Source organism: Parasteatoda tepidariorum, chromosome 4 (genome assembly GCF_043381705.1).
Source record: "Parasteatoda tepidariorum isolate YZ-2023 chromosome 4, CAS_Ptep_4.0, whole genome shotgun sequence".
In the NCBI taxonomy this organism is placed as follows: Eukaryota; Metazoa; Arthropoda; class Arachnida; order Araneae; family Theridiidae; genus Parasteatoda; species Parasteatoda tepidariorum.
The window spans coordinates 45,125,831-45,141,923 of record NC_092207.1 but is presented as its reverse complement, the minus strand read 5'-3'; the positions used below and the strand labels follow the sequence as shown (position 1 = coordinate 45,141,923).

The following is a 16,093-nucleotide window of genomic DNA, read 5'->3' as shown; positions in this document are numbered from 1 at the left end:
GATATCAAGATAGATATAGATATAGATATAGATATAGATATAGATATAGATATAGATAGATAGATAGATAGATGGATGGATATAGATGTTTATAATCGTACACCAAATGGTTTCGTCATATAAACATATTTGACATTTCAGTTTTCTTCCAATCGGACGAGGTATGATGCTCACTTTAATTTGTGATTTTTAATGATTTTAGCGACATGTGATTCCTTAGGGTTCCATTTTAGCTGTGAATTCGTTATTGAATGCCAAATATCATCCTTTTGTATTCCTTTTAGAATACCTAGAAGTATTTTTCTTTCCAAAATGGCGTAATCTTTCTGATTCTGTAATCTTTCAGAGTTAAGCACTTATAAATCATTTACATTGTTTTTCTACCAATCTGTTATGATCTTAAATGTTTCTTCAAACCATAAAACATTTATTTTATGCAATGTAGGATTTTTCGCTTCTCAGACATGTAAGATCATCACGGATTAGAAACATCAATGTCGATTTCTGATACCATAGATCAAACTACTATAAGTTTTCATAAGCTCCAATCACTATTAAAGTATCATTTTCGGATCTATTTTTAATGAAATAATCTGTCTTTAATGACATTATAATTACATTATTAATGACATTTAATTAATGACATTTAATGACATTATAATTATGCATGCTAAATTAGCTCACTATAATACCATAGTTAAACTTTATTTTCGTAAGATGATCTTTTAGGTCAGACAAAAATGAAATTATTTTATTTTTTATAAGTCTATGATTGACGTAGTTTTGAAATAATTATTGTTTTCATTATATATCTAACTTGGTGTAATAGTTGAAATTCGAATATATGATTTGAAACCACTATTTATCGTCCTGGAATTTACCATTCTAAATACCCATGATAATTTGGTTCATTACAATGCAGTAATTTAATACTATAACCATTATTCAGTCATTGCTGGTCTGATAAAAAAAATTTACTCTCTTTAAGTCTTCCTAATTTTTTTAAATTTTTGTTTTATTATCGATCTTTTTATCCCATAAATGTATTAATTGAAACTCGAATGTATGATTTGAAATCTTTATTTACAATCCAGGAATTTAGCATTCTAAATATCGACGTTATGTTAGTTCATTATAATACAAAAGTTATACAACCGTCAATCAATCGTTGTAGGTTTGATAAGAATAAAAATATTTTCTCTTTTATTAGTCTAGTTATTGCAGCTTTAATTTTTTTTCTTTTTACATCTTACGTGAATGTAATAATTGAACCTTGAATGAATGATTTGAAATCACTATGTACAGTCCTGGAATTTATCATTCTAAATATCGTTGTCAAATAAACTCATCATAATGCAGTAATTAAACTCTATAATCGTTAAGCAATCGTTGTTAGTCTGCAAAAAAATATTAACTCTCTATTAGTGTTTTTAACGTAATTTCTGAAATTTTTGCTCTATTTTGCATCTTTTTATCACACGAATGTACGATTTGAAACTCGAATGTAGGATTTAAAATCTCTTTTTACAGTCCTGTAATTTCGCATTCTTAAAACCGACTTTAAGTAAGTTCATTGCGATACAGTAAATAAATTCTAAAACCATCAAGCAATCGTTGTCGGTCTAATAAAAATAGAAGTATTTTCTCCTTATTAGTTTACTTAACGTAGTCATGAAATCATTTTCTCATTATACATTTTATTTGAATCTATTAATTGAAACTCGAATGCATGATTTGAATTCACTGAAATTTAGCATTCTAAACATGGAATGTATTAATTGAAACTTGAATGTATAATTTGATATCATTGGAATTTAGCATTCTAAACATGGAATGTATTAATTGAAACTCGAATGTATAATTTGAAATCATTGGAATTTCCCTTAGGAAAATTTGCCATAGGTTTGCCATAAAAAAATGCCATAGGATATTCCTATGGGGTTTNTCTATGGTAGCCATAGGTTGCCATAGATTACCATAGGCTTCTCTATGGCAAATTTTCCTAAGGGTTAGCATTCTAAACATGGAATGTGTTAATTGAAACTCGAATGTATAATTTGAAATCATTGGAATTTAGCATTCTAAACATGGAATATATTAATTGAAACTTGAATGAATAATTTGAAATCATTGGAATTTAGCATTCTAAATATGGAATGTATTAATTGAAGCTCGAATGTATAATTTGAAATCACTGAAATTTAGCATTCTAAACATGGAATGTATTAATTGAAACTCGAATGTATGAATTGAAATCACTGAAATTTAGCATTCTAAACATGGAATGTATTAATTGAGACTCGAATGTATGATTTGAAATCACTGAAATTTAGCATTCTAAACATGGAATGTATTAATTGAAACTAGAATGTATAATTTGAAATCACTGGAATTTAGCATTCTGAACATGGAATGTATTAATTGAAACTCGAATGTATAATTTGAAATCACTGGAATTTAACATTCTAAACATGGATGTTAAATTAGTTCGATATAATACAGTAATTAAACTCTATAACCATTAAAAAATCGTTGTTGGTCGTCTTTTAAAAATATAAATCTTCCCCCTTGTTTAGTCTACTGAACGTAGTTTTAAAAAATGTTATTTCATTTTGCCTCTTTTTCTGAAACGAATGTATTTATATTTATTGAAACTCGGATTTATGATTTGAAATCACTATTTGCAGTCATTTGTATTAGCATTCCGTCTATCGATGTTAAAACAGCTCATTATAATATTGCAATTAAACTCCATGTCGGACTACGCCCTCTGCGCAAAAATCATAGTTCCATTAATTATAGCATCACGAAACAAATAAAATGCTAAACACACGCGAAAACATCATTCCCTTTGATTGATGATGCATTTACATAAAAGCCACAAATGTTTAGTTATAAACCTCAAAAATAAGAATTTCATTTTTCTAAAGAAATGAGTGGATATAAAATTCATTTCAGTAGTTTAATGAAACCGTTAATATCTAAGTTTATCAATAAAGCAGGGTCTCGTCAAAATTATATACCGACATCCATTAGTATGATTCTCATTTGCATAAGAAAGTCCTGTTTGCCGAGTGAATTTGAATAAACAATTCATCGTTTGTTGAGTTCATAACTAAAATGTTTCACTTTCTATGACAAAAACATATTCATATTAGAAGCTTTTGTGGAATTGTTTTATTCAAATGGCTATTTATGCGTTTCATTCTTCCTCCATGATTGAGTATTTGAAACCATAGGAAATATTTTTATCCCTCGATTATGATAAACATCTTATTGAAATTTATGTAAGAATATTATTTTCATAAACAATTACAATGGAATGAGTTAAAAGTTAGCATCATGCACTGTATAAAAAAAAATCCAGATTGCACTTTGTGAGCATACATCATTACAGTATTATTCATTTATTCAGAAGGATTCAGCGATTTTACGGTAGTTAATACTGTCAAAATTACGTAAATGTAAAATTAAGGTAACTGTAAAATGACGTTAACTGTAAAATTACGTTAACTGTAAAATTACGATAACTGTAAAATTACTATAAAAACAGTGGTTTTACAGTGAAAAGTATCGGCACGTTGAGTAACTTTTTTATCAGAATTTGATTTGGAAATTTTTACAATGTAGATTGTATTTTTTTTTCAACTCTTAAAGCATAAAAATAAAGTTTCATCTGTTTAATGACGGTTGATTCCATTTTATTTGTCGATGTCTAACATAAATCATGTCACAGAAATGTTTTATATGTTCTTAAGAAAGAACGCATAAACATTTAAAACACCGGAAGCTTTAACTGTATCTAAAATGACTAAAGTTTATTTACAACAAAATAAATACAGAACGCATATGTTTTATGTTGCAATAAATTTTTTCAAACAACTCCAAGAAATGATACAGAAAATATTGAATGTTATTGTCTTTTTTGTATTCACAATAGATTGGTTATTGGATATTGCTGAAGACTTAATAATATTTCAGAGTAAAAAATAAAATTGAAAGACACTAAATTCAAACATTTGAAAGCATTTCTTTACATGGGAGGATTGTGAAAAATAAGTTTTTGTTTTTGATAAATGGTATTGCAGAAAAAGGTGTCGATAAACGTGCAAAGTTCAAATGGATTTAGATACAAAATAGTTATATATAGCTAGTTGGACAAGAAATATTTTATTTTCAGCCTGTTGCGCTGACTCTTCCAAGACACGTTAGTGCTATCTTTACTTTTATGAGTTGATTATTAAGATTATGCAATTATTTGCACGTATGCAATTTAAAATGCTGAAATACTTTGGAAATCCACGTTGAAATCTCTTAGAAATTAGATTCCTGTCACACTTGGTGGAAACAATAACTTCGGAAACTGATTCAGATTTGTGTCTTTTTTTAAATAGCGAATCAATTTTAAAAAGATACATTTTAATAAAAGCAAATGATTTAAATATAATCCTTCTATACAAAGCACAAAGCGAATTCCATATTGCATGAAAACTATTCTTACTAGTTTGCCGAAATGTTTATTATGCGACAAAAACGGCAATTTTTTAACTCAATGTTATTCGTAAAAGAACCAAACGAACAGTTTTCGGAAATCAATACCAGAATACTTTTTGGATTTAAATGACTTGGGCAAATTCAGTTACCTTTTAAGTTACCTACGTATTTAAAAATACACTAATGCTGAAATATAATTTTCCTTTTAATATTTTGAATCAAGTAAAAAAGGCTGAACTCATACTGGTTATCATTAAAAATGTTGATGCTTTGAATGTAAAATGGCAGAAAAACAGAAGTAAATAGTACAATTTTTTAAACCTTAATTACTATTTGCATGGAATTCAACATAGGGAATAAGAAATTTATTTCCCCTAAGTTTCGAAATCAGTCTTTAATACCGTCGCTAGTTAACGGAAGTTGAAAAAAATGCTTATTGCTATAAAATTTAAGAAAAAAAAAAGCAATTTTAACTGAAATATGTGCTGGGGCATTTGTTAACTCTGTTTTCTGCCTACGCTGCGTTTTTGTTGAAAATGGCTGTTTTCAGCTGGCAGCACCATCTGTTGATTAGCCCTTTAGTTAATTTTTTAACTTAGTAGGAATAAATTTTTTGAGTACTTAAGCAAAATGTAATTTTCATTCCTTCCATTTTCATTTCAATGGTTTTTAAAGACTTCCGGTAAAAGTTTTGTAATACTGTGTATCCCGAGCACCCTTTTTTCAAATATTGAAAAACTGTTTCTCTCTTCTCAGATACATGGCAATTATGCATCCTCTGAAGCCAAGGATGTCAAGAGCAACAACCCTAAACATCACTGTCTGGATATGGATTTTGAGTGTGATTCTCTCCTTTCCGAATCTCCTCTACTCCGTCACTCGAATCGAGACTTTCGTAAATGGAGACCATCGAGTGATATGCTACATGGAATGGCCAGATGGACCTTCCACTCAAAGTGACGACGAATACATGTAAGTTTACATTTTCAAAAACTCAAAAAAGAATTTTTTTTTCATTACTTGGAAGTTGAAATTTTTGGTTTAATTTATTAATTCTAGCAGTCTCAAAAATGACTGACAATTTGAGAAGAGAAAAAAAAAGACTAGACTAAAGGAGAAAAAAAACATGATTTTTCTGTCTTTAAAATTTAATAATCAGTTGCGAATTTCATGAACATATGAAAAACTGCTATCAGCAACATTTTATTTTATATTATAACCGGCCTTGAACAGCCAACCCAATTCTGAGTTAACGACCATCATAGTTCAACTTCATAGCCTTGTGATTTTGAACACATTCCTGAAGATAAGGGAACTCTTAGATCAAACATTGGGAGAAACAAGTATTCTCTGAGGACTTTTTGATGGAATTGACCCTCATTTGCGTTATATTGGGTTAAAATCCATGGGAACCCCTATGGTTAGTCGCACAGCGAGGGGATTCTAACCTATGATCCGTCTAACACAGAGGATGTTTTACGTCAGCACAGAGTGCGGTGCGAGCAAGATGCTGAATTTATATCAACCAGCCATCTCTAAAATTTGAACCTTGGTCATCTCATGGGGAGTTGAACGGTCAATCACTTGTGCTACCGCGACGTAACTAACTGCAAGATTTTATATTTTATAACAATCGTTAAAAAGCCGATTCAATTATGATCAAACGACTACCAATTTTCGATTCCGTAGCCTTAATATTTCAAACTTCTACAAAAGACAAGGGAACTCCTGTATCAAGTGTTTGGGAAAATTTGCTTTCGCGGAAGACTTTTAGATGGAGCTAACTTACAGTTGCTTTGCATGGTGAGGACAGTCATTAAAAACTCCCACGGTTAGCCTGATGGCAAGAAAACTTTCACCCATTATCCGTCTGGGGCATGAGGGTATTTTACGTCAGCATTCTGGTCGGTGAGAGCCAGGTGCGAAATCAACGTCGACTGGGATTAGAACCCGGATCTTCTAATTGGGAGGCGAGCGCTACATCCCCTGAACCATCATGGCTCTTACTGCAACATTTATAAAATGAGTACGGGAAAAACTATTTTAACTGAAATATGTTCCCCGATGTTTTAATAGGCAATCTTGTCCTAAGACGTCACTACGATGTTGCTTCAAATAGTAGTTATATTTAAACGTTTTATTTTTTTCCAGTCGAAAGCACCATCTACTAGTGAACTTGATAACCATTTATGAAATTTGCTGGAAATAAATAACTTGCTTCCTAAGCTGATGGCAGAAAACCGTAAAGTTTTATCGTATTCTTCAATTCTATAATTAATTATTCAAATTTTCGAACCTTTTGGAACACTCAATTTGTTGATTTCTACTGCTTTTATGAGAAAATTAGATGCACCTTCCTAATTGAAGAATCTGCTTCCTAAATTTATTATAATTATTAGTTTCTTTCTCTGTTGCGTTGAAATAAGCTAGAGACGTCCCCATTTTTTATATACTTTCAGATTATGAGGAATGTTTGAACAGCAATAAACTAATGTTTTTAAAATTATTAACTTAAAATAAACAAAGCATAATATCTCAGAAGAGGAATAATCAAACTACAAACATCATATTTAACTTGTTTACATCTCAAAAGTTTATTTGCGATGAAACATTTTTAAATACATTTTCAGCAGTTCAGACATCTGCTTAAATTTACGAAACAAATTATGATTATCACCTCTGAAGTAAACAACATGAATACAAAAGAGCTAAAAAAGAAGGCATTCCTTAACAGAAAGAATAATGCCAAAGTATGTCCGTAATTTGACTTCAAAATTAATTAACTTTGAAGACAAACACTTCAAAGTGATAATGTCCACAGTATTTCAAGGAGATTCCATTAAAAGTGTTAAAATTCCATTTCCCAATTGTTTATTTGCTGTTTCTTCAAACAAACAATACGCTTTGTTGAGAGATATTACAAACAATGCTTTCTTTTCATGTTAAAAATGCAATTAGATTTCATTAATTAGCTAATTACATTAAATACATTCGCATTTTTTTAAATTAATCAATGATATTTCAGACACTCTCATTATTTTATATTAATATTTCATTTGAAAAATGTGAAAATATGCAAAACGCTAGGCTGATTAGAAAAGTCTCCAATCTTTCACATTCAAGCTGGCATTTTTAAACTTGTTACACTTTACTCATACGCAATAAATCTAACAAAAAATACACGAAAATTACTCAAAAACCTGAATTTGGTGAGGCTTATTGCAAAGACCCTTTTAGGCAAATGACTTGAAAACAATCAATATCATTGAGCAATCAATGTTGAATTTTCTAATTAGTATAAAGGAAAGTAACTTCACTATAATAACTCTAATCAACGAACTGGTTTGCTCACTGAAGCGCTAAACCGTCAATCAAGTTGATTAGAAGATACCTCAAAACTATTTCGGATAGCCTGACGTAACAAGTGCAAGAACCATGAGCATTTCGAGGAAGGTTCGATTCGATAGTTTGTGTATATATATGGGTGATTCTCAGGAAAGATCAAATTCCAAAAAATTTCAAATTCAAAATCTTCAAAATAATCTAAATTTTTTTTGTATGCTTCTTTAGCTACACTTATTAATATCTTATAGACAGCAGTATAGTTTACTGACATTTGCTCGAGAAAAAAAATAAAATAGAAATTCATCAAATCTTTAATGCCAGGAAAATGACATATTACCTTAGAAGTTTAAAAAACAGTCATTTTAAGTTAATAGTAAGTAACTCAACTTAAGCCTTTATGTTAGATGGACCATACATTGCTTAAATTAATTCTTTTTATCCACTGTAGAAAGGAACAAAAAAATTTTTGTTGCTGATATGTACAGAATAAAATTGTGTATAATAATCAATCATTAAGTAAATAAATAACCTTGATTACATCCAAGCATATTACAATCATGCATAAACTTAGTATTAGGTTAATATTTGATTTCCCTCTTTACTGTATTAGCAGTTAAAAAGACTTTCTGGTAACACTTCAATGTCCTGGCATTCATTACCCGGGAAAATGACAGTCAGGACAATGACAAATTCGCCATTTTATAGCATATAACTTTGCTTTAATTTAATATTTGGCCGAAGACGTTTATATTTTGCAGAAAACAACAGTATTTCTTAAAATAACTCTGATAAATCTATGTAGTTTTTGTTATTAATGATTTCAAGAAGCCAGGAAAATGACAGCTTAAAGCCCTACTCACCTTAAAAAATTTTTTGAAATAGATTTTGAGAAAGAAAATTGGTTCTTNAGTAAATTAAAATATTGGGTGAGTTTAAATTTAAGCTCACAACATTTAATGATCTGCAAAAATAGCAATTAGGGAATTTAAATTAAAATTACAAAGATTAGTCAGGATGATGGCTTTGATTAACAGCCAAAGTTTAGATAGTACAAATTTGTAAAAAAAAGTTTTTTTACAAATTTCAAGTAGTTTAATTATCTTCCACTTACGAAAATAACATAGAAGTTCATTCAGGCGGATTTTGGAAGATAAGTTTTAGCTGGAACAATAATTGCTACCTCTTAAGTAAATTAAAATATTGGGTGAGTTTAAATTTAAGCTCACAACATTTAATGATCTGCAAAAATAGCAATTAGGGAATTTAAATTAAAATTACAAAGATTAGTCAGGATGATGGCTTTGATTAACAGCCAAAGTTTAGATAGTACAAATTTGTAAAAAAAAGTTTTTTTACAAATTTCAAGTAGTTTAATTATCTTCCACTTACGAAAATAACATAGAAGTTCATTCAGGCGGATTTTGGAAGATAAGTTTTAGCTGGAACAATAATTGCTACCTCTTAAGTAAATTAAAATATTGGGTGAGTTTAAATTTAAGCTCACAACATTTAATGATCTGCAAAAATAGCAATTAGGGAATTTAAATTAAAATTACAAAGATTAGTCAGGATGATGGCTTTGATTAACAGCCAAAGTTTAGATAGTACAAATTTGTAAAAAAAAGTTTTTTTACAAATTTCAAGTAGTTTAATTATCTTCCACTTACGAAAATAACATAGAAGTTCATTCAGGCGGATTTTGGAAGATAAGTTTTAGCTGGAACAATAATTGCTACCTCTTAAGTAAATTAAAATATTGGGTGAGTTTAAATTTAAGCTCACAACATTTAATGATCTGCAAAAATAGCAATTAGGGAATTTAAATTAAAATTACAAAGATTAGTCAGGATGATGGCTTTGATTAACAGCCAAAGTTTAGATAGTACAAATTTGTAAAAAAAAGTTTTTTTACAAATTTCAAGTAGTTTAATTATCTTCCACTTACGAAAATAACATAGAAGTTCATTCAGGCGGATTTTGGAAGATAAGTTTTAGCTGGAACAATAATTGCTACCTCTTAAGTAAATTAAAATATTGGGTGAGTTTAAATTTAAGCTCACAACATTTAATGATCTGCAAAAATAGCAATTAGGGAATTTAAATTAAAATTACAAAGATTAGTCAGGATGATGGCTTTGATTAACAGCCAAAGTTTAGATAGTACAAATTTGTAAAAAAAAGTTTTTTTACAAATTTCAAGTAGTTTAATTATCTTCCACTTACGAAAATAACATAGAAGTTCATTCAGGCGGATTTTGGAAGATAAGTTTTAGCTGGAACAATAATTGCTACCTCTTAAGTAAATTAAAATATTGGGTGAGTTTAAATTTAAGCTCACAACATTTAATGATCTGCAAAAATAGCAATTAGGGAATTTAAATTAAAATTACAAAGATTAGTCAGGATGATGGCTTTGATTAACAGCCAAAGTTTAGATAGTACAAATTTGTAAAAAAAAGTTTTTTTACAAATTTCAAGTAGTTTAATTATCTTCCACTTACGAAAATAACATAGAAGTTCATTCAGGCGGATTTTGGAAGATAAGTTTTAGCTGGAACAATAATTGCTACCTCTTAAGTAAATTAAAATATTGGGTGAGTTTAAATTTAAGCTCACAACATTTAATGATCTGCAAAAATAGCAATTAGGGAATTTAAATTAAAATTACAAAGATTAGTCAGGATGATGGCTTTGATTAACAGGCAAAGTTTAGATAGTACAAATTTGTAAAAAAAAGTTTTTTTACAAATTTCAAGTAGTTTAATTATCTTCCACTTACAAAAATAACATAGAAGTTCATTCAGGCGGATTTTGGAAGATAAGTTTTAGCTGGAACAATAATTGCTTAAGTTACCATTTTTCTAATTAAAATGCTTCCCTTTTCCCACATATCACTGTAATTTTTCTTGCACATTTTATCGGTAAACTCGAAATTTTCTTTCAATTTCCTAAGGTCCAAAATGGAAGGCCTAAAAACCTTTTTTTTTTTTTGGTAGATATTTTCACATTTTTCTGAAACTGTCACTGTTAATTAATTGGATACTGCTTCATATTGTACCAAGGACAGGAGTTTGTTTTGATTTTAGATGAATAAAACAGTCCTTAAGACTCCAGAAATTTATTAGTAGAATCTTTCAGAAGATGCAACGATTTCCAGCACTCAATATCAGTGCAACACACAAAAGATACAGGCTTCGCAATATCAGACTGGTCAATGAACTCACTAAAGACTCGCAGACCAGAACAATATTGCAGTCTCAAGCAGACAAATATTCCCTCCTCCATCCTCTCTGCGAGACACACACCTATTTACATATTCTTGGAGACGAAACCCCAAAACCTTCGACATTATTCTTAACAATTCTCGTGTAAATATTAGTCCTGATTGTTTCGAAACTCGAATTTTCCAGAACTTAAATTTTATTGCCGAATTTGTCATCAAGTATCGCCGAAATCATCTCCTAGTCATCAAAAATCTCGCCAAACTAAGTCTTTCATAAAAAGTTCATTAGGCATTATTTTTTTCTCTAAATTATGTTAGAATTACGCGGCTTTCTTGTAAATTTTCAGTCTCAGATATTTAGCCTTATAACGAAAGGTTATTCACAAACCCTCTTTATTACAAAATCTCTGGCAATCCCTGTTAATTTGAAAATTTAACATTCCGAAAAAATTATTTGTTTAAAAAAGTTCATTTTTGCATCTTTTTACGAAACCTGAAATATCGTTTACAGGAATTCAATAGCAGATTTAAGTTTAGAATCTGGAACCAATAAAAATGTAAAGTCGTCGTAAACATCTGATTGTTAAATTTATGTTTATTATGATAAATTAATTGTTATTGTTAAATTATGTTATTGATTTTTAAAAATAATTTAATTTTAATTTTTATTTTATTTTGCTTACTTCTTTTTTTAGAATTTTAAAATTAACCTCCTACTTTAAGTTAAATGTAGAGTAATTCTCATTTAACGATCGTTTCCTTCATCATATGACTTACATTATATGGCTACATTATTTGATAAAAATAATAAAAAAGTAACAGAGGTTCCAATAAAAATGCCTAAGAAAAATCATCTGTTCCTCGCAATCCGTACAGATTTGTATAAAAACTGTTATTTTTTGACCAAGCTTATTTACTTTATTTGATATAACAATAACTATTTCTTACTTATTATTTCAAGAATATAAATATATCTAACATTCATAAGCATTTTAAATTTTATCAAACGTAATTGAAATTTATCGAAATATATAATAAATTAGAAATATTCTTAAACATAGTTTTACAACGAATTTCTAGCACAATTTTGAGACAGTTTATTAGAAATATTATTCAGTTATAAGCCTAATATTTTAAATTTGGGTAGTTTTATATACAAATTACAGTTTTTTATTCAACAAATAAAAGACAGTGACTAGTGACACTCGTTTTATTAATTTGTCACGTTTGGCGCTTATTGATCAATGTACACGGAGAAACTAATTCCAGTAAAACTACCGCTCTGTTTAGTAACAGAATCCCGAGTAAAAAAGAAAAATAAATATAACCTTCATTATTAAAACCAAAACTTGCGGAATTGAATCTATTCATTTTTTTGATAAATTGGACGTATATCAGAAAAAAAGACAAAGAATGGCTCAGAGAAAATAATTATGAAATGATTAAAATTATGAATACATATTGCTAAGATAAAAAAATACTAAATATTTTTAAAATAAAAATATTGAAAGAACCTTTGTTTCAATAAATAAAGACTTTATATTTTTGACTAGGCAAAGAAAACGCATTATTAATAAATAAAAAAAAATCGTTTTAAATTTACTTTGTTCTTTTTATCACCGCATTGTTCTTCTAATAAATGGGAAATAATGCTTGCTATTATTCAGATTTTCTAAATTCTTTGTGTTAACAAAACTTAAATATATATTTTAGCATCTAACACACGTTTAATTAAAAAATATATATAATTATAATAAACATACTCTTTATGTAAATAAATATAATCATTATGTTTATAAATATAATCATGTTAGTAACTACACTAATAATTTATTTCAGAATTGCTAATATTCAGTAATAAGCTATTTGAATTCTATATTCCAAACTGCTTTGCCTTAGCACACTCATTAGGTGGGGTAATACAGGGTAGCAAAGATTCAAAATATCTTTAGGAGCTAAACTGCTTGACATAGAAAAAATTTCAGATTTAACCAAGATATTCATTGTTTATTTGTGTACAATATATTATTCTCGGAAAAACATTAATATACTATTTTATTTATAAGAAAAAATTTCTATCAAAATACAAAGCTTGAAAACAAAAGTACAATGTATAATAGAGATAATAAAACAAACTTACCTACTCAGACCCTACGAATTCAACTACAACAAAGCGTCAATATGGGAGTTTCTTCTGGACTAGCGGAATACATTTGTAAATTAGAAATCAGAACCTCTTCCTTATTGGCACTACTTTACAGAGAGAGCCGCAGTCAGCAGTGCAATATTTCTCAAGACAGTTCTGTCCCTGACATTGATCTTCCAGTTGGAGATCTTCAAAGTTTTTAAATCATTCAAGACATCACCCATTCATCTTTTCTTTGATCTGACTCTTGGCCTATTGCATATGTGCTTGCAGCGCAAGACCTTTACCAATCGGATGTCAAGTGATTTCTCAATGTGAATAAGCCATGAAAATCTCTGTGCTTTGGTGAATTTTGCAATGTTGCCATGCTTGATAAGAAATCAGAACTAATTTCTCAATTTTACCCCACTCTTTATATATATATATATTTACGTTGGCATCAAAGAATTGAAATACCAAGCGTTAGTTAGCTGTCATAAGCATGAAAACGTAAAGGTACATTTTACAGATTTCTGATATGAAATTCATTTCACGTGTGGACAACGAAAAGTTTAAACTAACTGAGTTATATGTTGAGGATAATTTGAAGGTTAAAATCGAGTATTTTATATCAACAAACAAAGTGAACATTATGAATTAACATTATGAAAACTACATTATGAATTAATAACAGCGTTATTTATTCAATAATAATTAAAAAAATATTAATTAATATTATTATTCATTAAAAAATGATTATTTGTCATGTATTGCACTCTTGAAGCATAGTAAAAAATGGGTTTGGAGAGCTGGAAAAAGCATTGATGACAGTTATATAGGACGTAAAATTGAAGGAATGCGTACATGATTTAACTGTTGATGTAGGTTTTGGTCATGGACAACTTTCTGTTAGCCTCTCAAGAATTAGTTCATTTAACAGCCTTACAATGATAACTACATGTGCCTAAATTCATAATTGTGTTTTTAAAAATGTTCTTAATCTTAAATAGTGATTATTCTTAAGGCATAATTAATTTTTAGTTTCTGTAAGTTTTTCTATTACACGTTTTTTACTTAAATTTAAATTTCTCTTTTCCAAAAACTCATTATTGACTAAAAATCTTAATTTTAAAAAAAAAGTTTTTCATCAGTTAAAAATTTTAATAATTTATTTAAATTTTTACTCTAGAACACATTTTAAGTGGATTTAAATCAGTAGTCAGCGAACCGAGCATGGTTCGCAAAACAAATCAGATTACATATCAATTGCATAGCAATCTTCGAGCTGCAGGAAGTCTCATTGTACTGGGAGGGGGAGCCCACAAGTTATCATTATTGTTATAAATATCTGTAGCATCAAAGTTATTCTCAAATTCACTTCACGCATATTGCGCTAAGTTGCTTTAATTTTATAAATATATTTCTTTTTAATCGGATTATTTTTTGTATCACCATGCTATATTTTTTTCGCACTTATCCATTTAATAAACCTATCACATTCCATTTCAAATATTTTTTTTTATTTTCCAGCTTAATTAATAATCTACATGTTCAGTAGATCAAGCTATATTTATTTTTTTGTTTTGGATTTTTGCGGAATTTCGCTAAAAGCAATTTTTTTTTTACGAAGTCACGATCACTCAAAGCAACGCTGATGAAAGCAGCAGGCTCATCGAAACTATATAAAAACACTTAAGAGGTAATTTATTGCGTTTTGCAAGTTTTTTTCTGTTTCGGTTTTTCCGAAGTTAGTACCTAATTCCTTATAATTTTAATGCATAGTTTCAAACCGAACAATATGAACTTACGAAACAGTGAGTCAATGGGGATTAAAGCTGGTCGCCAAGGGCTTATGGATTATAGATTAAGATAAATTGCCTTGTATTTGTTTTTGACTAACATGTTTTACTCATTATCTTCTTTTAATGTTAAATTCGTAATAAAAGTCGATTTAAATTGTAATTACCTCAGGTATCTTTTGCATTTGATAAAATAACCAGTACCTTAGAACTTTGTTTTTAGTTTTTGATTATAAATATAAATTAATAAAAAAAATACATTTTATACAATACTAATGTTAAAATATATATTCTATGTATTATCCCCAACATATGCATGTTCTACCTACATTTTGTAACTTCATTATCGAACTGACATTGTTCGGTGATTCGTTTGAGAAGGAACTTTCTTTTAGCCATACAATCTAAACATTCTGCTTTTATTTTCTTTTTATACTCTGATGTGTCCTGCTGAACTGATTGTCTCTAGATACAACGTCGTCATCCTGGTCGTGACTTACGTCTTGCCCATCTCCTCCATGACGTTCACTTATTTCCGAGTAGGACGTGAACTGTGGGGAAGTCAGAGCATCGGCGAATGCACCCAGAAGCAGATTGAAAGCGTCAAGTCCAAGAGGAAGGTAAACACTTTCTCTCTTCCAGATCCTCTTTCTTCTTATTATTAGATTTCCTTCCGGACATTCAAATCGAGATTATCTTTCTCCTCCATCTCTGGATGGAAGACAATTCCCAAAGAATCAACGCAGAAGATTCTCTCTGGGAAATAATTTATAAATCAGATAGTGGAAGTAGTCATCCTCCGTAGCATTTTACTCGTAGGTAATGGGTTAGCAGAAAGTGCTCTAACTCTAATGGAATAATTTTCCGCCGTCCTTTGTTGGCTGATATTGCCTTCCTAAGAAAATATATCAATACCTAGAAACATAAATATATCTATCTATCCTCAAAAGTTAATGAATTAATATTTAGAAAATATTTAAAAAATTTTTTTTAGAAATGTAGAACTTTTTTAAAAGATTATATAAGAAAAACATTATGCTTTAATAAACACGTGCAAATGCTGCCGATGAAAATGAAAATTAGAGCAGATATATATATATATATATA

At 29.1% G+C, this 16,093-nt stretch overlaps 1 protein-coding gene across 1 annotated transcript in view; it reads left to right on the top strand.

Moving 5' to 3' along the window:
* LOC107441932 (tachykinin-like peptides receptor 99D) overlaps positions 1-16,093 on the top strand; it is a 98,523-nt gene that overhangs the window by 75,987 nt on the left and 6,443 nt on the right. The window contains exons 2-3 of the mRNA XM_016055355.3: positions 5,251-5,466; positions 15,456-15,606. Of these exons, the coding sequence (XP_015910841.1) occupies positions 5,251-5,466; positions 15,456-15,606 (367 nt within the window). The remainder of the gene's footprint in view (positions 1-5,250; positions 5,467-15,455; positions 15,607-16,093) is intronic.